Source organism: Astyanax mexicanus, chromosome 19 (assembly GCF_023375975.1).
Source record: "Astyanax mexicanus isolate ESR-SI-001 chromosome 19, AstMex3_surface, whole genome shotgun sequence".
In the NCBI taxonomy this organism is placed as follows: domain Eukaryota; kingdom Metazoa; phylum Chordata; class Actinopteri; order Characiformes; family Acestrorhamphidae; genus Astyanax; species Astyanax mexicanus.
The window spans coordinates 15,504,746-15,531,197 of NC_064426.1; the positions used below are offsets into that span (position 1 = coordinate 15,504,746).

At 42.0% G+C, this 26,452-nt stretch overlaps 1 protein-coding gene across 1 annotated transcript in view; it reads right to left on the reverse strand.

The window, feature by feature from the left end:
- The window catches only part of LOC111189209 (uncharacterized), a 219,195-nt gene that overhangs the window by 19,805 nt on the left and 172,938 nt on the right, over nucleotides 1-26,452 (reverse strand). Inside the window, exons 30-38 of the mRNA XM_049468276.1 lie at nucleotides 26,095-26,385; nucleotides 14,836-15,144; nucleotides 14,423-14,731; nucleotides 13,548-13,862; nucleotides 12,738-13,046; nucleotides 12,376-12,663; nucleotides 7,386-7,697; nucleotides 4,754-5,062; nucleotides 2,915-3,229 (exon numbers count right to left, since the gene is read on the reverse strand). Of these exons, the coding sequence (XP_049324233.1) occupies nucleotides 2,915-3,229; nucleotides 4,754-5,062; nucleotides 7,386-7,697; nucleotides 12,376-12,663; nucleotides 12,738-13,046; nucleotides 13,548-13,862; nucleotides 14,423-14,731; nucleotides 14,836-15,144; nucleotides 26,095-26,385 (2,757 nt within the window). The remainder of the gene's footprint in view (nucleotides 1-2,914; nucleotides 3,230-4,753; nucleotides 5,063-7,385; nucleotides 7,698-12,375; nucleotides 12,664-12,737; nucleotides 13,047-13,547; nucleotides 13,863-14,422; nucleotides 14,732-14,835; nucleotides 15,145-26,094; nucleotides 26,386-26,452) is intronic.

The following is a 26,452-nucleotide window of genomic DNA, read 5'->3' on the forward strand; positions in this document are numbered from 1 at the left end:
AAGCCGATGCATTGGGAAGGCAGTGTGGCGACGAAGGCGAAGAAGATGAAGATGAAGACGAAGGCGAGAAGATCGCAGCGATGATGATGGCGATGATAGACAGAGACGGCGACAATGAGGATGGCCATGACAACTGTGGCAGAGATGATGAAGGTGATGCAGGCAGAGATGGTGGCGATGATGACTATGGTGGCGAAGATGGCCATAGCGAGGGCAAGGTGATGTCCAAGACGATGGCGATGAAGGCGAAGAAGATGAAGACGTAGGCGAGAAGATCGCGGCGATGATGGTGATGTAGGCAGAGATTGTGGCAATGATGAGGATGAAGATGGCTACTACAATGACGATGACAGCCACAACGATAACTATGGCAGCGACGATGAAGGCGATGCAGACAGAGAAGGAGGCGGAGACGATTAAGGTAAGGATGGCCTCGATGAGGACGAGATGATGCTCAGCATGGCGTTGATGAGAGCGAAGAAGGTGAAAGCAACGAATATGCGGGCTAGAAGATGGAGGCGATGAAGATGAAGGCGGTGATGTAGGCAGAGACAAAGGCAATGGTGATGAAGACTACGGCGGTGATGAAATTGATGCAGCGGAGATGGCGGTGATGATGACGATGGCGATAAAGAGGCCCATGACGAGAACGAGATTACGCTCAAGACAATGGCGATGACGAAGGCAATGACGCAGGCGAAGCAGGTGAAAGTGATGAAGATGCAGGCGAGAAGATGGCGGCGATGATGGTGATGTGGGCAAAGATGGAGGTGACGACGACGATGAAAACCGCCACGAAAATGACGACTAAGGTGGTGATGAAGATGATGCAGGCAGAGACGGTGGCGATGACGAAGATGGTGATGATGGCCATGATGATGACGGCAGGGATGATGAAGGCAATGGTTATAGTGATGAAGGCAGAGATTGGCACAATAAAATAGAGCAGCGATGGAGGCAAAGATTACGAAGGTGAAGATGCTGATATGAGAGCAAGATAATTATAAAGATGGCGAAGATGATTCAGATTGCGTCGAGGATGAATATGATGGAAGCAAGGAGCATATGCGACCCACGCACTCTGTCCCGCATAAAAGACGGACACCACGTTGGATAATTGGTCTTCAAATCCGAAACCAGGTCAGCATTCACATGAACGTCAGTGCCAGGCCTTAGCAAGCCGGCCCAGGGCAGGGATATCACAGGCAGCTGGGGGGGGGGGGGGGGGGGGGTCTCCTGATATGCACTCTTAGTCACTGAAACTAGCAGCATGTGACCAGCAGGTGGCGCCGAAGTCATCTTTACATCTACACTCGCTTGAGAGAGAGGAGGTGCGGCCACGATTGAGTACCGCCCAGTGAGGCTGCAGGGAGGCGGAGCCACAGCAGGCTGATGGAGAAGGGCAATGCTGCAAGCCAGAGCACCAAAGGCTAAGGGCGGAGCATGTGTCAATCATGGTCAACCGCAGCCGATCAGGAACTACATGTTCGTTTTTTTTTTGCGGTAATTGCATTAAATCGTGTATACGTATGTATTTAAAAAAATATATATATAGGGCAGCGTGGAGACGGCGTGGGTGCCGGCAGAGGCAGAGAGAGGAAGAAGACAGCGAGAGAAAAAGAAGACGCAGAGAGAGAGAGAGAGAAGGGCGCTGTACTCACTGCAAGAATTTAACTGAACTATGGACATTAAAAACACACCTGCACTCGCTCAGGAGAGAGAGAGCAGGCGTGGCCACGCTTGAGTACCGCACAGTGAGGCAGAGCCATAGCCAGCCAGCGGGTCAGGCGAAAAAAAAGCAGGTTGGAAGGGGAAACAAGAGCGGGCCGCGGGAGCGTCGCGGGCGCCGGCAGCGGCAGAGAGAGAAAGAAGGGCGCTGAACTATTGTGCAGGAATTTCGCTGATTCGTGGAAATGGAAGGCATGCCTACACTCGCTCAGGAGAGAGAGAGGAGGCGTGGCAACGCTCGAAGCTCGAGTATCGCCCAGAGAGGCAGCAGGAGGGGGAAAAGCAAACCAGATGGCTCCAAACAGTGCAGTGAGCCGCCGGAGGGGCGCGTTCAGCGCCGAAAAGGGGTGAAGAGGAGTCCGGTGAAGACGCGAGGAGTGGTTTAGCGGCAGAGGAAGCGCTGAGAGAGAGAGAGACCGCCGCGGACGACAGGGTTGCGTGTGGGCCTCGTGAAGGAAGCAGCAGCGGCGGAGAGAGAGGGAGAGAGACCGCCGAGGACGCAGAGACCGCGTGGAGGCCCCGCAGGGGCAGCAGGAGAGGATAAACAGCGGCAGCGTCGCTGGAGAGATGGTGGAAAGAGAGAGAATGCGGAGAGGAAGGCCCCGCAGGGGCAGGAGGAAGGGTTTAGCAGCAGCGGCAAGAGAGACCGCTTAAGGCCCGAGGAGACCATACGGTAGCTGCCAGACCAGGTAGAGGAGACGACAGCCACAGCAGCCGAGACAAGATAAAACCACCACCAGGGAAGGCAGCCTGGAGCAGTGGCAGTGGAGGAGCTAGGGTGGACGGGAGCAGCTGGTCGCAGGAGACAGACAGGTGCAGAACCATCGTATACCAGGTAAGGAGCGGTCGCCAACACCACAGGTGCAAGGTTTGTTCAATCGCGAGGTTTGTTCAATGAGCAGGTAGAGAGGAAGTGACGGTTTAAATAGGGAAGGAAGTGGGAGGAGTGAGGGCGTGGATAACTACCAAAACTTAGTTATAATACATAACTCCACTTTAAGAAGAAATAACATTGATTTAAATGTAATGTTTCATTTTGCAGGATAATTTAGGGGTTTTGACCATTGTGTGTGTGTGTGTTTCTTTAATTTGTGTGTAGAGAATATGAGGCATGCTTTCAGAAAATGTCTAAACAATCCAGAAAACTGTAAACAGTATTAAAACCTGAAAATGAAACTTTTCTCACCTGAGCAGGTAACACTGGCATCTTCTCCGTGATTACAGCTGTTTCTTCCGAATCTATTATGATGGCACTTTGTGAGGGATCTTTCACTTCCATAACAGTGAACATCATCCAGAACTATGGGTCCAGTTCCCCGACCAAAATAAGCATATCTGTAGGCACGGAGAGCTCTACCACATCCAATCTGTCTGCACACCACATCTGCATCGCTCATATCCCAGTTATTACCACACACTGTTCCCCACTCGCCTTTATAATAAATCTCCACTCTACCAGAGCAGCTTCCAGATTCACCGATGAGTCTCACATTCAAATCAGCTGTCAAAAAGAGAATAAATGCACAAAATGAATGTTTTAGTAGATTATAACTATTTTCCATAGTGTTTTTATATTTCTGCTGAAAATATCTGAACTTCACATTAGAGCTTAGATTCTCTGCCCGAACCCGACCTGACCCGACCCAGCCAGAATTCATGTCGGGCCTCGGGTCAGGTCGGGTTCGGGCAGAGAATCTAGTCGGTGACAAAGGCATCAGTTTTTTCCGTTTGCTATTTTCATTTTAAAGCTCTGGTGTGATAATCACAATATCGCTAAGTAACCAATTCTTATCGTTTACGAAAACGAACGAAATAGCTTAATTAATAGAAAAAAGGGAACTAACTGGAACTGTATTCAGAGTTTATAAAACTAAATAAAACAAATTTAAATTACATATAGAATACCCTAATTTTCGTGTTTGTTAATTTATTCATAAGCCCTGTTTCCACTCCAGCAGTTTTATAGCGGGTGGTGTTGTGCCGATTCTGCTCGCGAAGCGGAGCCGGATTCTGTGGCGAGTCAGACTCGGCACAACAGTGGCAGCGCGCGGCACCTCACGGTACACATTACTGTTTGTTAACAGTGCTCGCGCTAGCCGCAAAATAACGACAGAAAACCCTGATGAAGCTGCAGAATTCTGTATGGGATTTCAGATTGAGCTCTCTGATATGATGTGTTTTAATAAAAACTAGCAACCTGGCGGGGCTGGTTGGGCTGGGGCTCATAATGACAGTGTATGGGTCGTGTGGGGTCGGGATCAGGCAGAATGTGCACGGGCTCGAGCCGGGTTGAGACGGATTTATTGAGCCCAATCTAAGCTCTACATACTTACATTCTTTGAAAAACTACCTTTGTGTATTAAAACATTAAAACATAGAACCTTTAATTAAGAATTTATTGTTAGATATTCTGTATTCTTCTATCTCTACTGCAAATCTATGTTCAGATTTAGTGGAGCCGTAGTTATCAAAGGCTCTGAGAAACCTCTGTAAAGTATGTTCCACCAGGCTCAAAGGTAAAAGGTTGAATTCCTTTAGTTAGGAGAGCTGGCCGTCTGGCTTAGGTCCTGTTCTGCAACTGGATGATGATTGGTTAGTGAGTATGGCCCTTCCCCTTTGTGAAATGTGTGTATATAATCTGTGCTGTCTGGAGGTAGAGTGAAGTTGGGTCATGGTGTTGGCCAGGGTGTGGTGTAGGAGAGTCAGGACTGGGTTGAGATCTAGTCGGGGAGACGGATCATAAGTGCTAGGCTTTGAACAAACTTCTGAATAAAGCTGTATCTTCCTGCACTGAAGGTCTCATAGACTCTTCTTTCTTTTATTATCGTCAGCGGAACGACTGGTACTGTGAGGAAAACAACATGACCACATGTTTTTTCGCTGACCGCTTTAAAAACATACAACATTTTCAGCTGAAGATGAGGTATGAGTATGGGGCTCTGGATGACATCTAATAAAGCAGTAATGTCAGCAAATTAAAGTTTATTTATATAAACAGAAATTCTTACCAGGAACAGTATCTTACCTGAGCAGATAACACCAGCATCTTCACTGTGACTACAGTTGGTAATTCCAAGACCTCCATGAGAGCAACTTAAGAGGTTGTTTTCTTGTCCAGAACAGCCAACATCATCCAGTAATACTGGTCCATTTCCCTCACCAAAGTGAGCACTATGAGTGGAGTTGAGAGCTCTGCCACATCCCACCTGTCTGCACACTACCTCTGCATCCTTCATGTCCCAGTTATCACCACACACTGTTCCCCACTGACCATCATGATAGATCTCCACTCTGCCATCACAGTTACCTGTTCCATTTACCAGCCTGATACTGTCTGATTTACAGCAGAAAATAAAAGAAAAGGATTTAATTTGTTTCAGTAAAAAAAGTAGCAGGTATTACAGTTTTTCACTGTTGTTTACTCACAAATACTGGCATTTGAGACACAACGACCACAACATGTAACTCAGGCACCAACCTCCTGAATCGGTTCTTCTAAACTACAAGCACAACTCAAAATGCACTTCTAAATCACACTGCACACAATTTTCATCAAGAAAATCTCTTGTTTTTACAAGGAACACACTGTTATTCAAACCTTTACTTTTCTATACACACTGAGTCGTCACATGATCAAACACCTGACCTGTCACACAGATTTACAATTAGCAGTCAGAGCTTTAGTGTGAAAGAGAAACAGGTTCAGCCAAATTTAAGCAGATACAGTGTAGCACCCAGAAACTGCACTACTGCATAAAAATACAGTATCAATCAGAACAGTAGTACAGTGTTGTCTGTGAACTGTTCTGTAGGACTACAAAAATAAAGTATGTTTCAATTATTAGGGAAATGTATTCCTACTTTGTGTTCCTACACAGTATTTACACTATTTGACTATTAGTACAGTTTTTTCTTTTCATGGCTGGATTCTTCATGTTAGGGGATATTTTCTCTGCTGCTTATCCAGGGAAAACAGTGCTTGTGATGTGGATGAGGCGCTGTGGCCAGACCAAAACAGATGCAGCTTAGTTGTATTTTTTTTACTGTAACCGTATACAGTAAATTCTTCTGAAGTTTTGTATGAAGACCACTTCTGTATGTGCACATTTATGTTGGTTGGGATGATTGTGGGAAAATAAAATTTTCTACTGTGTGTTTGTGTGTTTTGAGTAAAAAAAATGTTAAAAAATATTTTACAACACACTTATGTATGTTGTCACACCTTGCTTACAGGTGAGGGTAGTTGTGCCTCAAAAGGGTAGTGAGTAGTACAAACAATTTGGCAAAGTGCAGTAGCACATCCAGTACAAAACAAAATCTATTTACAAAAAAAACACAAGGAATCATCGTTTCCTTAACCTCCTAGCATTGGCTCATAGTGGGAAGTGAAGCCTTAAATAGGCCACCACTGGTCTACCCAACCAAAACCAAAATATTTCTTCTGCAGGGGAATAAACTAATATATTAACAAACAATTAATCAAATAAACACAGAATGAAAAAAAAACACAATACTCAAAATAGTTTTTGTACATATCATAGGCCTCAACCCCATAAAAAAATGGACACAAGAAAAGATTTTTTAAAATCTTAGAAACCCCAAAGAACTCCCCTCTAAATGGTACGACCCAAAATGGGACCTACTGGACATTCCTCATTTTGCTCGGGCACCAATTATGGGTGTGACGAGGGAGCGGACGTAAAATCGGTTAAGACAGACTTTAATATGTAAATAACAAATAAACAAAGAAACGAGTAAACACAGAACAAAGAAACAACCCAAAACAAACGAGGGGTGTACGATAAGATAAACAAACTAGGAACAGACAAGAAAAAATAAAGATAAACAGGGCTGGGGAAAATATACACAGAAATAACTAATAACAAAACTAGATAAACAGAACTGAACAAGAAACAAACAAGAAGAGATAAACTAGAAACAAACAGAGATAAAGACTAAACAAGGAACTAAGAACTAGGGCTCTGAAACACGGAGAAAACGCAGAGGGACAAAACAACATGGGAGGGTGCAAAGACCGACGAAGACAAAGTGGCACAGGGGACTATTTATACGAACAAGAAACTGTGAACACCTGGAGAAAGGGCGGAGCTACAATTGAGACACGTGATGGAAAATTACTGGGGAAACACACTGGGAAACGGGGAAAACACAGGGAAACAGAGCAGGGCGTGACAATGGGCAGCTAAAAGTGAGATTGGGCCCTTTGCCAGACCAGAAAGGGAACACAGGTGAGCATGTAGGTGTAAATATTGTACCTGCAGCTATTTAAGAAGTAAATGTATAGCTCAGTAGCATACTTAAACTGCAAAACGTGATTAATATTGCATGCTAGCAAAATGTTCAACTGTAGTGTAAGTGTAACATGAAGAAAAAAGGACTAAGTCATTGTGATGGATGGACTCATAGGATGGTTTGTGTTTGTTATCTGAACACAAAATGCCATTTTAAGAAGAAATAACATTGATTTAAATGTAATGTTTCATTGTGCAGGATACATTAGGGGTTTTGACCATTGTGTGTGTTTATTTAATTTGTGTGTAGAGTTCTGAGAATATGAGACATGCTTTCAGAAAATGTGTAAACAATACAGAAAAACTGTAAACAGTATTAAAACATGAAAATGAAACTTTCCTCACCTGAGCAAGTGACACCAGCATCTTCATTGTGATTACAGTTGTTTCTTCCAAATCCATTATGACGGCACTCTGTGAGGGATCTTTCACTTCCAGAACAGTCAACATGATCCAGAACTATGGGTCCAGTTCCCTGACCAAAATGAGCATATCTGTAGGCACGGAGAGCTCTACCACATCCAATCTGTCTGCACACCACGTCTGCATTGCTCATATCCCAGTTATTACCACACACTGTTCCCCACTCGCCTTTATAATAAATCTCCACTCTACCAGAGCAGCTTCCAGATTCACCGATGAGTCTCACATTCAAAGCTGTCAAAAAAGAGAATAAATGCACAAAATGAATGTTTTAGTAGATTATAACTATTTTCCATAGTGTTTTTATATTTCTGCTCAAAATATCTGAACTTCACATTAGAGCTTAGATTCTCTGCCCGAACCCGACCTGACCGGAGGCCCGACATGAACTCTGGCTGGGTCGGGGCGAAATTTTTTCACCACATTCCTCGGACTGGGTCAGGCTCTAGAAAATAGTCTGTGACAAAGGCATCAGTTTTTTTTTATGGTATTTTTATTTTATATAAAGCTCTGGCGTAATAATCACAATATCGCTAAGTAACCAATTATTATAAATAACGAAAACGAACGAAACAGCGAAAACCGAAAGTGAAAAAACATTTTCGTTAACTGAAACTAATAAAAACCGTAACTAAAAGAGAAAAAAGGAAACTAACTGGAACTGTATTCAAAGTTTATAAAACTAACTAAAACGAATTGAAATTTCTGATACAATACCCTTCGTTTTCGTGTTTGCTCATTTATTTCTAAGCGCTGTTTCCAATCCAGCAGTTTCACTGGCCTCTCACTGTCCTGCCGAATTTTTTCAGCTCCCCTCGGATTTTAGCTATTCATCTGTGCTTCGTGAACTTTACCCTATCGTAGTCGCAGCCCTGCTATGGGGACACGAATAGACACGATGGTTCTGGCGTCTCACGTGGCACTCCATCATGCACCAATTCATTCTCAAAGCTGTTCACATTCCCGGTCCATCTAACCCCATTGCTGATTCTCTGTCTCGTTTCCAATTTCAGAAATTCCAGACTTTGACTCCACACCGAGACCCACATCCAACTCCAACTCTACCTTATTCGGACACCATCTTCCCTCTTCACGCGCCTTCTTCCATCTGACTCTCCGATCCCAGGACCTCATTCTTAACGCTGTTTCTCCCAACACTCTTTCCACTTACTGGACAGAAAGGCAATGTTTTCGCCGGTTCCACCTATTTCTTTCAATCCCTTTTCCTTCCTTTGATCTACACACCACTGCCAATTTCCTCACCTTTACCAGCTCCCGTCTCTCCATTCTATCATCCACCCCTTAAAGTTTACCTCTCGGCTATCAACTTTTTTTCATAAACTCCTCCATGGCTCACCTCATCCTTTTACTAGTCACCATCAAATCACACTGCTCTTAAGGCATTAAAAGAAGCGAACCTTCTGTCACTCACAAACTTCTTCCTCTGGGCGTCTGGGTGGCTTAGAGGTTAGCACGTTCGCCTCTCAGCACTGGGGTCTTGGGTTCAAGTCCCTATCTGGGTGGAGTTTCCATGTTCTCCCCGTGTCTGCGTGGGTTTCCTCCGGGGACTCCGGTTTCCTCCCACAGTCCAAAAACATGGAGATCAGGTAAATTGGATACTCTAAATTGCCCAGAAAAATTGAATACTCAAAATTGATCTGGTGTGTTTGTGTAAAGTGTGTGATATGTGTGTGTAAGTGTGTGTGTAAATGTGTGTGTATGACTGTGCCTGGATATGGATTGGCACTCTGTCCTGGGTAATTGCTGTAGTGCCCGATGCAGTCCTCCACGTGGACGGTCGTTTCCGGTTGAGAGTACGCTGTGCGCTATTGGCTGCCGCTTCTCACCGGTGTGTAGATGAGTGTTAATGTGTAATGTGCTTGTGTGTAAAATGTGTTAATTGTAAAGCGTCCTTGGGTTTATAGAAAGGCGCTATACAAGTTGAAATTCATTCCTCTAACCTCTCACATCCTCTCCTGTTGTGTTTCAAATCTTTGGCTTTCTCCGAGTTTTAGAATTTACCACTCCTTCCATCACTCACCATCCCTCTCTCCACCACTGTCTGTCTGATGTCACCATCCTGGACGCCACCACCCTCATTTTCAACATCAAGCGAAGCAAAACAAACCAAACCAAACCAATTTGGTACTGTGGTAGGCCCCTGGGGTTAGGGGTGTGACCACTGTGACCCGGAAGGAGGAAGCACGCAAAGATACACAGACACGGGGATTAAATGAACTCAAATGTACCTTTATTGGCTTTTAACACCCTACCACACCCAAAAGGAACTTAAAAGAACATAACTACAGCCCAGTGGGGCTCTAGAGTTCAGTAGTTTTCTTAGTGTTTGTTTTTAGAGTCCGTGCAGCCTCAGCCCTCAGCTCCCCAGTGAAAGTCCTCTCTTGAGTGAGGGCTGAGGCTCAGTTTATATGCCTGTCCCAGCTGGCTGTTTTATCAGTCCTGATGCAGACCAGCTGGGACAGACATGGCTTTGCGCTCCGGCGTGGGGCGGACCCACAACTCCCCCGCCTCCTCACGCTACCGGTACATATACTCCAGTTTACACCTTCAGACTCCATTCACCTCTCAGTCCGTACGAACCTCTCCAGCACAACCTCCAGTTCCGTCAATCCTAAGGTGCTCGCCCTCACGACCCCCTGTTCATCAATGAATCCGGTTCCCCTGCTACCAGTGATTGGTTTCATTTTCACTTCAGAAACATACTCCCCCTTCAGCGGATTTAATACCTTACATATCTCCGCCCATTCATTCAGAATCGGAGCAGCCACCACAGCTTCTCATCAAGGTTTACCCGACCACACTGTTCAGATCCTCGGCCGCTGGTCCTCTCATGTCTATCACAGCTACATCCGCACTCACGTCCGAGACCTCTCCACTGCCCACGAACACCTAGCTTCAGTTTTTTCCTTAATTCCATTAGTTGCCATCCTGTTCTTCCATTTGTTTTGGGGTTTACGCTTCAGATCCCAGCTCAAGCAGTACTTAACTGTGCCCAAGCATACGTCATACAGTTCACATGTGTAAGTAGTTAAACGTGGTGATATTATATTAAGGAGAAGTAAGTCATTAATTTCGCTAGGTGGCAGCGTCGCCAAAACATAGGGTCCTAGAACTGCGGTCCTGAAACTGCAGTGTCCTGAAACTGCAGTCTCTGAGGCTGCAGCTTTATACTATTGCTAGAGGGAGATAGTCTGTTAGTAGATTTTTCCAGTGATTGATGTTAATGTTGTTTTTTGTTTTCCAGGTCATGAGGATGATTTTCTTGGCAATGACTAGCGGCATTGAGATACATCTATTGTTTCATGGTGTTGTATTAATGGTTGATGTGTCTCCTAATAGGCAGAGTGATGGTGTTGGGTGGATTCGGGTGGTGAGGGCCTGAGATAGGAGGATAACTTCTTTCCAGAAACGAGTGTGCAGTGCCACATAGCGTGGATATAATGATCAACTGTGTTTTGATTGCAGTATGTACAAATTGGTGAGTTTGTAAAACCCATTTTATACATTTTTTGTGTGGTGTGGTGTACTGTGGTGAGTTGTAAATTAGTGTTTCTGATCATTTTATTTTTATATTATTTTATATTTTTTTAATTGATTGACTAAAACTAGTAAGTCGGATGTGAAGATGTGACGAAGTGCTCAGGTTTGGAAAACGGAAAGAGGGGTAGATTTTTCCCCGCATGGATCAGGTCTGACTCCAGATGTAAGTTGCACACTTTTAGTGATTGTTTATTTCGTATTATACAAGTGAATAGAAAAAGAGAAAAGAAAAACTGTAAAAAGAGAAAATAAACGCAATGAAAATATTTAGGGACTAACATACATTCTCTGCCCAGATTACTCAGTCCCTATTCTGGCATAGCATCTGCCAGCGAGTGTCTGAGACCCGGGGAAAAGCCGAAGAGAAAGCCGTCCAGTAGGCGGCAAGCGAAGGAGGTGTCACGGTGAGAAGAAAAGTCAGTGGCGAGAGCCGGTACGTTGAGTAAGGTGGAGAGACACCACAGTAGAAGCCGGAGTAGCTGGAATGGAGATAACTGATTTCAGACGAAGAGCACGGCGAGGGGGAGCAGGAGAGGAGACAGGCTGGCTAGGAGGGAAGAGGTCCTCGTCGGAGGCAGTAAGTTTGAGGTCCATTGTCGGAGAGCAAGCGAAATGCTAGCAGGTGGGGGCAGAAGATTTGGCTGATGCGAAGTTTCGTCACTGGGGCGGGGCGGGGCGGCTTGGGCTCATTATGACAGTGTATGCGGCGGGTGGGGTCGGGCTCAGGCAGAATGTGCACCGGCTTGGGCCGGGTCGAGTTGGATTTTTTGAGGCCGATCTAAGCTCTACTTTACTTTCTTTGAAAAACTACATTTGGGTATTAAAACCTTCAAATCAAAAAACCTTTAATTAAGAATTTATTGTTAGATATTCTGCACACTAATATCTCTACTGCAAATCTGTGTTCAGATTTAGCCATAGTCAAGGCTCTGAGAAACCTCTGTAAAGTATGTTCCACCAGGCTCAAAGGTAAAAGGTTGAATTCCTTTAGTTAGGAGAGCTGGCCGTCTGGCTTAGGTCCTGTTCTGCAACTGGATGATGATTGGTTAGTGATTATGACCCCTTCTCCTTTGTGAAATGTGTGTATATAATTTGTGCTGTCTGGAGGTAGAGTGAAGTTGGGTCATGGTGTTGGGCAGGGTGTGGTGTAGGAGAGTCAGGACTGGGTTGAGATCTAGTCGGGGAGACGGATCATAAGTGCTAGGCTTTGAACAAACTTCTGAATAAAGCTGTATCTTCCTGCACTGAAGGTCTCATAGACTCTTCTCTCTTCACAAAATCTTATTAAAACCGGTAATTGGTAATTAAGACAAAGCTATGAAGAGAGTTTTAAAGCTTTCTGTGCTCTTACCCACAGTGATGCTGATGGAGTTGCTCCTGAATGACGACATGGTGGATCTTCCTCTCTGGTATCTATATTCACAGCTGTACTGGCCCTGATATGATGTGTCCACAATAACAGTAAATGTTGTTGTAGATTGATCTTTTTGAGATTTTATCGATACTCCATCTTTAAGTAAACGGAAGTCTACAGAGATGGATGTTGAGTTGGGTGCAGCACATCTGAACTGAATAGTTTCACCAGGCACCACAGTGAAGTTATGTGAGATCAGGGTGAGTATGGGGCTCTGCAGGACATCTGTAAAGAAGCAATATCAGTAAATGAGCATTTATTTATATAAACAGAATTGCTTACCAGGAACAGTATCTTACCTGAGCAGATAACACCAGCATCTTCACTGTGACTACAGTTGGTAATTCCAGGACCTCTACGAGAGCAACTTAAGAGGTTGTTTTCTTGTCCAGAACAGCCAACATCATCCAGTAATACTGGTCCATTTCCCTCACCAAAGTGAGCACTATGAGTGATGCTGAGAGCTCTGCCACATCCCATCTGTCTGCACACTACCTCTGCATCCTTCATGTCCCAGTTATCACCACACACTGTTCCCCACTGACCATCATGATAGATCTCCACTCTGCCATTACAGTCACCTGTTCCATTTATTAACCTGGTATTGTCTGATTTACAGCAGAAAATAAAAGAAAAGGATTTCATTTGTTTCAGTAAACAAGTAGTAGATATTACAGTGTTTTGCGGTTATTTACTCACAAATACTGGCATTTGAGACACAATGACCAAAACATGTAACTCAGGCACCAACCTCCCGAAGCAGTTCTTCTAAACTACAAGCACAACTTAAAATGCACTTCTAAATCACACTGCACACAATTTTCATCAAGAAAATCTCTTGTTTTTACAAGGAACACACTGTTATTCAGACTCATAGGATGGTTTGTGTTTGTCATCTGAACATAAAATCCCATTTTAAGAAGAAATAACATTGATTTAAATGTAATGTTTCATTGTGCAGGATACATTAGGGGTTTTGACCATTGTGTGTGTGTTTCTTTAATTTGTGTGTAGAGTTCTGAGAATATGAGGCATGCTTTCAGAAAATGTGTAAACAATCCAGAAAAACTGTAAACAGTATTAAAACATGAAAATGAAACTTTCCTCACCTGAGCAAGTGACACCGGCATCTTCATTGTGATTACAGTTGTGTCTTCCAAATCCATTATGACGGCACTCTGTGAGGGAGCTTTCACTTCCAGAACAGTGAACATTATTCAGGATTATGGGTCCAGTTCCCCGACCAAAATAAGCATATCTCTGGGCACTGACAGCTCTGCCACATCCAATCTGTCTGCACACCACTTCTGCATCGCTCATATCCCAGTAATTACCACACACTGTTCCCCACTCGCCTTTATAATAAATCTCCACTCTACCAGAGCAGCTTCCAGTTCCACCGACGAGTCTCACATTTAAACCAGCTATTAAAAAAATGAAAAAATGCACAAAATTAATGTTTTAGTAGATTACAACTATTTTCCATGTTTTTATATTTCTGCTCAAAATATCTTAACTTCACATTCTTCGTAAAATTACATTGATGTATTAAAACCTATAATTAAGAATTTATTGTTCGATATTCTGCAAATCTGTGTTCAGATTTAGCCATAGTCATCAAAGGCTCTAAGAAACCTCTGTAAAGTATGTTCCACCAGGCTCAAAGGTAAAAGGTTGAATTCCTTTAGTTAGGAGAGCTGGCCGTCTGGCTTAGGTCGTGTTCTGCAACTGGATGATGATTGGTTAGTGAGTATGGCCCTTCCTCTTTGTGAAATGTGTGTATATAATCTGTGGTGTCTGGAGGTAGAGTGAAGTTGGGTCATGGTGTTGGGCCAGGGTGTGGTGCTTTTAGAAACATAAAACATTTTCAGCTGAAGATGAGGTATGAGTATGGGGCTCTGCAGGACATCTAATAAAGCAGTAATGTCAGCAAATTAAAGGTTATTTATATAAACAGAATTGTTTACCAGAAACAGTATCTTACCTGAGCAGATAACACCAGCATCTTCACTGTGACTACAGTTGGTAATTCCAAGACCTCCATGAGAGCAACTTAAGAGGTTGTTTTCTTGTCCAGAACAGCCAACATCATCCAGTAATACTGGTCCATTTCCCTCACCAAAGTGAGCACTATGAGTGGAATTGAGAGCTCTGCCACATCCCACCTGTCTGCACACTACCTCTGCATCCTTCATGTCCCAGTTATCACCACACACTGTTCCCCACTGACCATCATGATAGATCTCCACTCTGCCATCACAGTTACCTGTTCCATTTACCAGCCTGATACTGTCTGATTTACAGCAGAAAATAAAAGAAAAAAACATTTAATTTGCCGCACTAAATGAAAAGTGCACTTTAAACAGCATTACAAACTTAAAATCCAATTTTCCTCACCTGAACAAGTTACACCAGCATCTTTACGATCATAGTAACTTGTAAATCTATTATGGCGGCACTCTGAGATGGAGCTTTCCTTTCCAGAACAATGAACAGCATGTCGAATTATTGGGTAAGTTTTTCGATCAAAATAACCACTGCTGTGGATTTCGAGAGCCTGGCCACATCCCATCTGTCTGCACACCACTTCTGCATCATTCATGTCCCAGCCATTACCACTCACAGTTCCCCACTGACCTCTATAATAAACCTCCACTCTACCAGAACAGCTTCCAGGGCCACCGAAGAGTCGCACAGCTAATTCAGCTATAAAAATAGAGAATAAATGCACAGTTTATCACAAATGATAACTTCATACTTTAATGTTGAACATCTTGATTATTGAATGCTTGCTACAAGTTTCTGCTTCAAATGTCTGAACTTCAAATGATAAAAAAATATAATATTCAACCCTAAGCAAAACCTTAAATTCAAATAGCATCTCAGATACTTACAAACCTTACAAACCAAAGAATAGCCGCTGTAATTTATACAGTATTGATATTCATTTAATCTGCTCCTTTATATTATATCATATAAATAAAATATACTCCTTTATAATTGAGCTAAACTGTTGATAAGTTGAATCTGATAATATTAGCCACATAATATACTGCTATGAACGAACACTGCTGTTTACACACAGAGCGCTGCATGTGCTGCATTCACTGCTCGCAGTCGCGTGTAGGCGTCTGTGCTGCAGAATTTTTTAGAATTTTCTCTATCCAATTTCACATGCATTCTTTATTCCAGCGCCCCACGTTGGTTTTAACTTCTCCCCTCAAACATACAAGCATATACCAGTATTTTAATTGACACTAATATCAAGTGTGATTAATTGCAGCTAATCACTGAATATTGTTGTGATCTGAATAAAATATTGAATCGATTGACACCACTGTGATGATCACAGCCATCAAACCAATTATTATTACTACATAGACTGGTGGAGGGGAACATTCCAAGATGAATAAAAACTGATTAAAAACCAGGGTTGAACTGTTGATTTTTTGCACCAGGAGTAAAGGCATAAAGTTATCCAAAAGCAGTGTGTAAGACTGGTGGAGGAGAACATGCCAAATGGCATGCATGAAAACTGTGATTAAAAACCAGGGTTATTCCACCAAATATTAATTTCTGAACCTTTAAAAACTTTATGAATTTTTGTATTTTTTAAGGTCTGAAAGCTCTGCATCTTTTTGTCATTTCAGACATTTCTCATTTTCTGCAAATAAATGCTCTAAATGACAATATTTTTATTTGGAAATTTGAAGAAAGGTTGTCCGTAGTTTATAAAATAAATAAGTTCCTTCAATTATTTGAAAGAATACTTTTATATTATGTTGGTAAAATAGCAATACTAATAAAATACCCTTAGAACCAAAAAGATTTAAAAATAGTATAAATTAACCTGTTTGCTTAAAACCATTGTGATAACGTTCGATTTTGGGCTAGTTAAAGCTTCTGATGGACAGGTTTTAGAAAGACTTTGGGTTGATATTTTTCTGGATCTGGCAACCCTGAGTAAGACCTATGATAGCGAGCTGGGTGAGTAAACAATGCTGATTAATATTATTATTATTATTTTTTTTTTTTTTTACAAAAATCCATAATAAAAGATGTCATGCCTGGTCCCAAAGGTTTCCTCTATCACTTTCACACTCTGCTCTACCTGTGATCTCCAGTCTCCGAACAACAATATCAAGAACCAGTGACGTGCAGATGCTCTTCTGAGGGAGGGGAAAAAATAATATAGGCAAATATGATTTCATATTTCAACAAGATTTTCTTATAATTCGTCATTTTGATTGAAGTTTTCAAAGTCAATCATTCAGAGTCAAACACTTGGAGAGCAAAAGGGAGGGTCGCGGGCGTAGCGAGGGACACGCAGCACGCTTCACTTGAGGAAAAAAAAAAGAAATAGCGCAGCACATGACCGGGCGGCGCTTCAGCCGACTAGCAGAGACCCAAGAGGAGTTTGAAGATGCCTTGGGCAGTGTTGTGCCAGTTCACAGCTTTTCTAAACTAGTTCAAGTTCAGTTCATACATGCTCAAAATAAACAGCTCACGTTCAAAGTTCACAATTTTAATTCTGAACTAGTTCAAAGTTCAGTTCATTTTACTTTTTTCGTGAGATATTCAAATAAATACTTTTTTTCACACTACAAGCTAGAAATCACTATACGTTCTTTGAAACTGCTCATTGTAGACATTTGCTCATGACACTGCAGTTGTGGGTTTCATACCAGGTGATGAATCTCTCTCTCTCTCTCTCTCCCTCTGTCTCTCATGCTCTCCCCAGCCCTCTGCGCTCTTTTGCGCACACAATGTCAAAACCATTTCTGTCTGGTGATACATGATTTAAGCGGCACCAGCGAGAATACAGGAGGGAGGAACTTTCTCTCGTTGCGTTTCAAAAGAGAAAGCAGATGTCACTCAGTTTTTAATGGAAAACAAATTCCAACGTTCATTTACAGGGATGTCTGCCGTTCATGACACATAATGTGAACGAATTCACGTTCAAGATCTTTATTAAAAATGTGTTGCCTTCAGTTCAACGTTTCACGAAAAAATGAGCCTCTATAAAATCCGATTTTGTCGAGTTTAGGACGTTTAGTGATCCTAAATAATCTGACAGCCACCTACTGTGCCACGATAAGGTAGCAATCCGTAATCACGTTTAGATCCAGGCATAAGAGGTCTGTAGTCTTAGATTCTTTGAATTTCTAGACTTTCATAGTTATATAGTGAGTTTCACTGGACGCTATAACAAGCCCTTAACCGCTGGGGGGGAACAAGAAGTTTGAGTGATATGTTGTAAAATTGTTAATGTAGATTAAGTTCTGGACTGCTGAATATCTCAACCCAGGTACCAAGCTGTTCTCACATGTTATGTAGTATCATTGTGTAGCTTTTATGCCCATATCCTCCTATCATTGAACTATTTAACCAGATCTGGTTCTGTTAGACAGGACCTAATCTGAGTAGGTGTGCTACTGATATAGACTGTTTTTTTAATTTTTACCTAATTGGTCTTTATGAAATGGAGTCAGATTATTTTAAATCAGTATCTCACCTAAGTCTCATCTAAAGTACCGGAAACACAGAATATGCATTAGGAGAACAAGGCACAGGCCTGTTGTCTCTCAACCTACAATAGCATAGGTGGGGTTCAAGGGCTTCCCAGCCCAGCAGGATTTCATGCCCACTGAATCACTCTTTCACAATTCCAGCCCCATAAATCTTGGAATCGTCATCTTGGAATATGCCCGTACCATCAGGGAAGAAAAAAATTAATGACCTGGTCTATATTCAGTGTATACAGGTAGTCAGCTGACCTCATTCTTTCAGCACATACTGTTGCTGAACCTAGACCTGCTGACCAACTGCCGCAACCCCACATCATTTGATTAGTTAAATCCAGGTGACAACGCTTTTTTTGGCTAGGCAGTGTATGTATATATGCAAAAACCTGTAAAAAAGTATATAAATATATATTTTTTTTATCATTTTATTTCTAACCCAATTTACACGGCCAATCATCCAACCCACTCACTAGGACTCCCCCTATCACTAGTAATGCCCCAACACACCAGGAGGGTGAAGACTAACACATGCTTCCTCTGATACATGTGAAGTCAGCCACCGCTTCTTTTCGAGCTGCTGCTGATGTAGCATTACTGAGCAGCCAGCGCGCTCGGAGGAAAGCGCAGCAACTCGGTTCTGATACATCAGCTCACAGACGCCCTGTGCTGCAGACATCACCCTAGGAGTGATGTGGGGAGAGAGCGCCATCTACCCACCCAGAGGGAGCAGGGCCAATTTTACTCCCTCTGAGTGCCGGCAGCTTGATGGCAAAGCTGCATGAGCGGGGGTTCAAACCTGCGACCTCCCGCTCATAGTGGCAGCGCTTTAGACCGCTGGAGTAAAGAAGTATATTTGACTGTTTATATTCGTATTAATTTCTTGTTGTAAATGTACTTAAACTGTGTTTTTTCGTTTGTTGCCTTTGGGCAATGTTATGCAGGTACACTTCTCTTGCACTCCTGCATGTTTTGGGTCTTTCCTTTTTCTAAAACATGTAATTCAATTGATAATATTTTATTTTCAAAAGTCAAAATAGAAATCTATGTTTGGTGTATTCTAGGGCTGTTAATGTTAAAGTGTTAATGCACACAATTAATTGGGAATCAGTAACGCATTATTATTTTTTGAACGCAATTAATTACGCCACCAAGTTTGACCTCAACCTCCGTCGCAATCTGCCACACCCCCGCCCAACTTGCTGATTTTTTTTTTTTTCTGTATCGGTTCACTTGTGGTAAGAAAGTGATCTGGCCTCAGTTTGGCCCAGCTAAGAAATATACTTCTTTTTAATTAAGCTAAGCTGCTGATAAGGCACATCTGATATATTAGCCAGATAAAATACTGCTATTAACAAACACTGTCTCTGCTGCTCCATGCTGTTTAAGTATGTGCAGCTTTCACTGCTCGCAGCCACATGAATCCATTTAATACATCTGTGCTGCACATCACATTGCAAACACTGTGTTTAAGCTTACATGATTTATCGGTGCGTTTATATTTATGCCTGTGTGAAACCAAATCAAACAGAGGGGGAGTAAACACTCCAAATAAACAAACTCATCAACTGATCTGGACCAGAGAAACCAACTACAGGTGTGAAAACGCCCCTTTAATACTTAGCTGAGATGTTTATAATAAAAGTAAAAAAAAGTGAGCGCTCGCGGAATAATTCAGGTGAGAAAGACCCAAACGGGCAGGTGCTCAAGCAACCTATCCACCCCTCCCCCTCCCCCCCTGCACGTGACTGCTGGAGATGCTGAAAATCTCCCATTGGTGTGTGTGTGTCGGTCCATCCTCCGAGAGATTTTTCTTGAGGGTTTTTTGTTGCTTGCATGGGAATCAAAGTGTGATTATTATTATTTTCTTAACTATTTATCAAATTGCAGGAGCGGGACTACATGTTAATGTGGTCTCGCTTCCGCATCGCCTGGATTGATTAAACTCCCACTTCCGCCAATAATTCAGTTTTGTCCCGTGCCGCAAGACATTCTGACGGGACTACCGCGGGAGTGCGGACCTCCACTTGAGTGGTTCACCAGCACCAATACGATTGCCCCCCCCAAAAAGATGATGTAGGCCAGCAGTGTGTCAGTACACTTTTCTGACTGTGGCTTTAAGCTGAGGGGGATGGATTAATTCTAAATCATTTAAAAGTTTGCCAGATGAAAACCTCTATATCAGGGGTGTCCAAACTATGGCCCGCGGGCCCGTTTCCTTTTTTGGAGCGGCCCGCAAGGTATTTTAGAAATAGAATGAAAGTTGGCCCGCTGTTAAGCAGGTTTTTATAATGTGAGATTCAAAGTTTGAACGCTAGGTGTCAGAAACGGGCCAAAGAGTCCCGTGCGCAAAGAGGGTGCGCATTTCTAGCGCAGAAAAACGGGGCAAAAGAGTCTAAAAGCGGAGAGAGTGCGCATTTCTAGCGCAGAAAAACAGGGCAAAAGAGTCTAAAAGTTGCCATAATTAAGGAGTTTAATATTAAGAGACATCATGAAATGAAACATAAATTTTAAAAAATTTTAGTTTACACAACACTGTCAAAGATAAAGATAGTAAGTCATGTAAAATGGTGTGTAAATGAAAGTGGTATATTTCATTATTTGTTTTATTACAGAGTCTGTGGCCCGTGACTTCAAATATATTTCTCCTTCTGGCCCCCAACAAAAAAAGTTTGGACACCCCTGCTTAGGGTTGCAGCGGTAACCGGTTTCACGGTATACCATGGTATTAAAATGCACGGTTATCATACCGTGTGTGTTTGCTTATTACCGGTAAAACGCATGCCAGCGGAGAAACTCACCCGCGCATGCGCAACTCTGCTCCGCTTCAGCTACTCAGCACACAGCGGTGAGAACAGCAGAAAGTGCATCAGACTAAACAAATCTCCGTCCGCCTAAAAAAAGGCTAAACTAAAATCAGCAGTGTGGGACTATTTCGGATACCCGCCGAACGCACCCGAGGATGGTTATCCGATTTGTAATCAATGTGGCCGTAAAGTCACAGCTAAAGGTGGACATACGTCAAACCTGTTCTCCCATCTCCAAGAACACCACCCCGCCGTGCAGCGCAAAGTATGTGTTTAGTTTATAATTTTAATCTGAACATAAATAAAATCTCTTTGTAGTCGTGCACAACCCATGCGGTAAGCGCCCGCAAAAGCGCTGAGTTATCCGGAATTTGGGCACGCAGGTACAGGCGTGAAGTGCGTGCTACGACGGATTCACGTGTCCGTGTAAAGGTGCTCGCCGGACTGGATGTGAAAGACGCCATTCATTTACATGCGTTCATTTTCAAATTCTGACGTGCCTGTTTTTCATGTGTTAAAACCAGACTCAGAAATAAATCCCCTCTTTCTGCAGTATCTGGTTATATACCAACTTGGCAGTAAAACGGACGTTTACAACAGTTGTTGATCAGACACTGACCCAGGCTCAGTTTATCAGATATTAAATAATTTAAACTTAAATAATTGTACTGAATAGTTTAAACACAGGATCTTTACTTCTTAGAGGACATGTAATGTGTGACACGTGTGTGTGTGTGTGTGTGTATATATATATATATATATATATATATATATATATATATAAAATTATATACACCCTTAATGACCTTGAGTAGTGGAAAAACCTGGTTTCCTTCACCTAATGGTGTACACTTTATTTTTTTTAAGGAGACATTATCTATATAGTTGTTCCAGGTTTCTACAATAAATAGTTAATTGAACAAAAAACCTTTGTTGTAATTTCTTTAAGGGTCAGTTTAATAATATATGTAACAAACTGTGATACCGTGATAACCGTGATACCGCGGTATTTTCTGAGACGGTTATCATACCGTGAAAATCTCATACCGTTGCAACCCTACCCCTGCTCTATATGATACAGTGAGTGCACTGTGAATATGATGAGATGTGAATGTGCTTTTAAATAAAGTTTATTCTGTTTATTGTCTAAGGTTTTTAATCTTAAGTTTATTCTGTTAATTATCTGTGGAAAGGGAGCACTGTGTACGAGCGGCACTGAAAGTCTGCCGTTAAGTGAAGTTTAAGGGTCCACTTTATCTAGCACTCAGTTCTATATCTTTATAACTAGTGTTGGGCACGTTACTTTGAAAAAGTAATTAGTTATAGTTACTAGTTACTTCTCCAAAAAAGTAACTACTGAGTTACTCCACTGTAAAAGTAACTATTGCGTTACTTTTGTGTTACTCGCCCCCATAACACCCACTCTCCGACCCCCCACCTTCTCAGAGCGTGTTTCATAAGCCAGAAGAATAGAGTGCATGACAGCGTTTATCTCATCCTCCTCTCCCTTGTGAATCGCACGCACAACGCACACACACACACACACACATACACACACATTTTGTCTGTTAATTGAGCGGCTAAAGTAACATGCAGTTATGGGGAAGTGGGAAATGGTAACAGTGTTATAGTTACAGTCAGAGTAATTAGTAAGATTACTCGTTACTGAAAAAAGTAACGCCATTAGTAATAACGTTTATTTCAATGCCGTTACTCCCAACACTATTTATAACTAAGGCTGTATCTCTGAAAACATTTTGTCCTTTGAGTTTTAGAGCTGTAAAATTGACTGTGGGGGGAGGTTGGTAGCCATTCTCTGCTGCAGGGGAGTTAGCCAATCAGAGACGATATATTTGCATGTATGAATATTCATTAGCAAGAGCTGAAATCATGTCTTTCTTCAGAGACCTTTATTTCAGTGAAATAAAGCAGGGCTGAATAGAAATACCAGAGCACATTTTTTTCACAAAGAAAAAAATGGCTCACATGGCATTCATTCATACTAGAGACCACAACTAGATATTTTAAAATGAATTTTAAAAAAGATGGAATGAGACCTTTAAGACTACATTCCTATAAACACCTTGATTTCTATGTGTGCAACAAAAATTCCTGTTTGTATTCAATTAGATTTATTTTTTTTTTTGAGCAGATTGAGCTGTATTCAGTAACTGATGAGCAAGAGCAGACATAATGTTGCCGGTAAATTAGCAAGAGCTCACTGGGCTTCCAGTCTAACCCTGGCACTTGGGACTCAGGACTGTGTTCTAGAGTGAGGAGTGTGAGGGAGAGCAAGATATAATGCTGGAGTTCTCAGACACATGAAACTGTGCAATGAACAGCGAGGCAGAGGCAGCAATGATATATTGATATTAAACCCCAGGGGCCTCATGTACTAAGACTTGCGTGGACTTCCTACTAAAATGTTCCGTACGCTCAGAGCTGAAAAGTTCCGTACACACAAAAAATCCGGATTTATCAAACCGTGCGTAGGCAGAATCCCACGTATTTTCTCTTAGTACATCACAATCAACTAAGCGCAAGTGCACAAACACATCACACCTGCCAAGTATCCTCCCTCAATTACGCAGAGTATAATGTTATAATCATAATGTCACGTCTGGTGCTGAAAGTGCTTCTGTTTCTCCCACACCGAGCTCTGCCTGTGATTTTCAGTCTCCAAACTACATTACCCAGAACCCACCACACACTGACATCACACATTCTTCCGATCACATGACCTCACACACGACACTTCCAGGAAGTCCTGAGTACTGATTACCCACAGTATATAAAGCCCTTTCACACACATACACACACACACGTGCCGAGTAATTGTTTGGTTCCCCAGCATAACAAAGCTTTATTTCTTGCATGTTTTTTTTCCTTGTGTATGACCTCTGGATTGTTTTGCTACCAACTCAGATTTTTGCCTGCCCCTTGTTATTGGATTATTTGTGCACGACCTGGACAGTTTTCTACGACTCTGATTTTTGGCCTGTTCTCCGACTGTGCTATAATAATAGCAATAATAATATGCTAGAGTATAATATGCAAGTCAACAAAGAAAAGTGTCGCAAGACGCGTAGTGTAATAAATAACAATTACTCATGTTTTAAATGTATTGTCCTAAGCCAGTCATCATCATGGGCCAAAGAATAATTAAAGTTATTTTTATTGGTAATAGTTGTATAGGCTTATGTTTGACAAGGATGTCATGTTATTATTTTGCTATATGCAAATAAAATTGAGCATTGATTTATTTTGACTACTTTTATTTCTCACGTATTAAAGTTTTTGTGAAATGAGGTTTCAAAGAATTTAATTAAATTTTCAGACAGTAGTAGGTACAGAATACCATTAGATAGATAGATAGATAGATAGATAGATAGATAGATGTGCATATAATGAGGGTATCTGATGCCAGCCATACAAAAAGTGCACAGTATAACACAGTTATATAATTATAATTATATAACACAGTTATATAATCATTTAAATTTGCAGTGCAAGCTGCAGGGATTACAGGAATTCTTAGCAGTTTTCTGAGGCCTTCAAAGTATTTATATCGATATCGAAATTATATCGTATAGACCGAAATTTAAGGAATATATCGTGATATAAATTTTGGCCATATCTTCCAGCCCCCGGTGCCTAAACTGCGAGGTGTGGTCTACAGTAATGGCCAAAAGTTTTGAGAATGACACAAATATTATATTTTCACATGATCTGGTTTTTATGTGTGTTTGTCAGATGTTTTTATCACATGCAGAAATATAATAGCAATCATATTATGAGTAACAAAAGCTTTTATTGACAGTTAGAATTAGTTCTTCAGGACCTCTGCAATTCTCCCTGGCATGCTCTCAATCAACTTCTGGACCAAATCCTGATTGATAGCAGTCCATTCTTGCACAATCAATGCTTGCATTTTGTCAGAATGTGTAGGTTTTTGTTTGTCCACCCGTCTCTTGATGATTGACCACAAGTTCTCAATGGGATTAAGATCTGGGGAGTTTCCAGGCCATGGACCCAAAATCTCTATGTTTTGTTCCCTGAGCCATGTAGCTATCACCTTTGCTTTATGGCAAGGTGCTCCATCATGCTGGAAAAGGCATTGTTGATCACCAAACTGCTCTTGGATGGTTGGGAGAAGTTGCTCTCGGAGAACATTCTGGTACCATTCTTTATTCATGGCTGTGTTTTTAGGCAAGCCTGTGAGAGAGCTAATTCCCTTGGCTGAGAAGCAACCCCACACATGAATGGTTTCAGGATGCTCTACAGTTGGCATGAGACAAGACTGGTGGTAGCGCTCACCTCGTCTTCTCCGAACAAGTTGTTTTCCAGATGTCCCAAACAATCGGAAAGGGGATTCATCAGAGAAAATGACTTTACTCCAGTCCTCAGCAGTCCACTCCCTGTACCTTTTGCAGAATATCAGTCTGTCCCTGATGTTTTTTCTGGAGAGAAGTGGCTTCTTTGCTGCCCTCTTTGAGACCAGGCCTTGCTCCAAGAGTCTCCGCCTCACAGTGCGTGCAGATGCACTCACACCTGCATGCTGCCATTCCTGAGCAAGCTCTGCACTGCTGGTAGCCCGATCCCGCAGCTGAAACACTTTTAAGAGGTCCTGGCGCTTGCTGGTCTTTCTTGGGCGCTCTGGAGCCTTTTTGGCAACAATGGAACCTCTCTCCTTGAAGTTCTTGAAGATGCGATAGATTGTTGACTGAGGTGCAATCCTTCTAGCTGCGATACTCTTCCCTGTTAGGCCATTTTTGTGCAGTGCAATGATGACTGCATGTGTTTCTTTAGAGATAACCATGGTTAACAGAAGAGAAACAATGATGCCAAGCACCAGCCTCCTTTTAAAGTGTCCAGTGGTGTCATTCTTACTTAATCATTACAGATTGATCTCCAGCCCTGTTCTCATCAACACCCACACCTGTGTTAATGGAGCAGTCACTAAAACGATGTTAGCTGGTCCTTTTAAGGCCGGGCTGCAATGAAGTTGAAATGTGTTTTGGGGGATAAAGTTCATTTTCTAGGCAAATATTGACTTAGCAATTAATTACTGTTAAGCTGATCACTCTTTATAACATTCTGGAGTATATGCAAATTGCCATTAAAAAACTGAAGCAGTAGACTTAATATTTGTATCATTCTCAAAACTTTTGGCCATAATTGTAAGTGTGGCTACAAGACAACATTTTTGTAGGTGACCGCTTCTAAAAAAGATCTACAGGTTACTGAATTCAAAGGTTCACTTACTTTTTGAAGATGCATTACAGACAATTGTAAAGTTTATATTATAAGGTATCCTGTGCTCTTACCCACAGTGATGCTGATGGAGTTACTCCTTGATGAAGACATGATGGAACTGTCTTTCCAGTATGAATAGTCACAGCTGTACTGGCCCTGACATGAGGTTTGCACAGTCAGAGTAAATGTATAGTAAAATATAAACTTTTGAGTTTCAATCGATACTCCATCTTTGATTAAATTAAAATAAACTTCACGATTTGTTGGGTTGCGTAATAAACATCTGAACTCAACAGTTTCCCCAAGTACCACAGTAGTGTTTGATGAGGTCAGGATGAGTATGGGGCTCTGCAGGACATCATCTGTTAAAGAAGAAATTTTAGTCAATGAATGTCTATTTACCAATAAAGAGTGATGCTTGACTAAAGT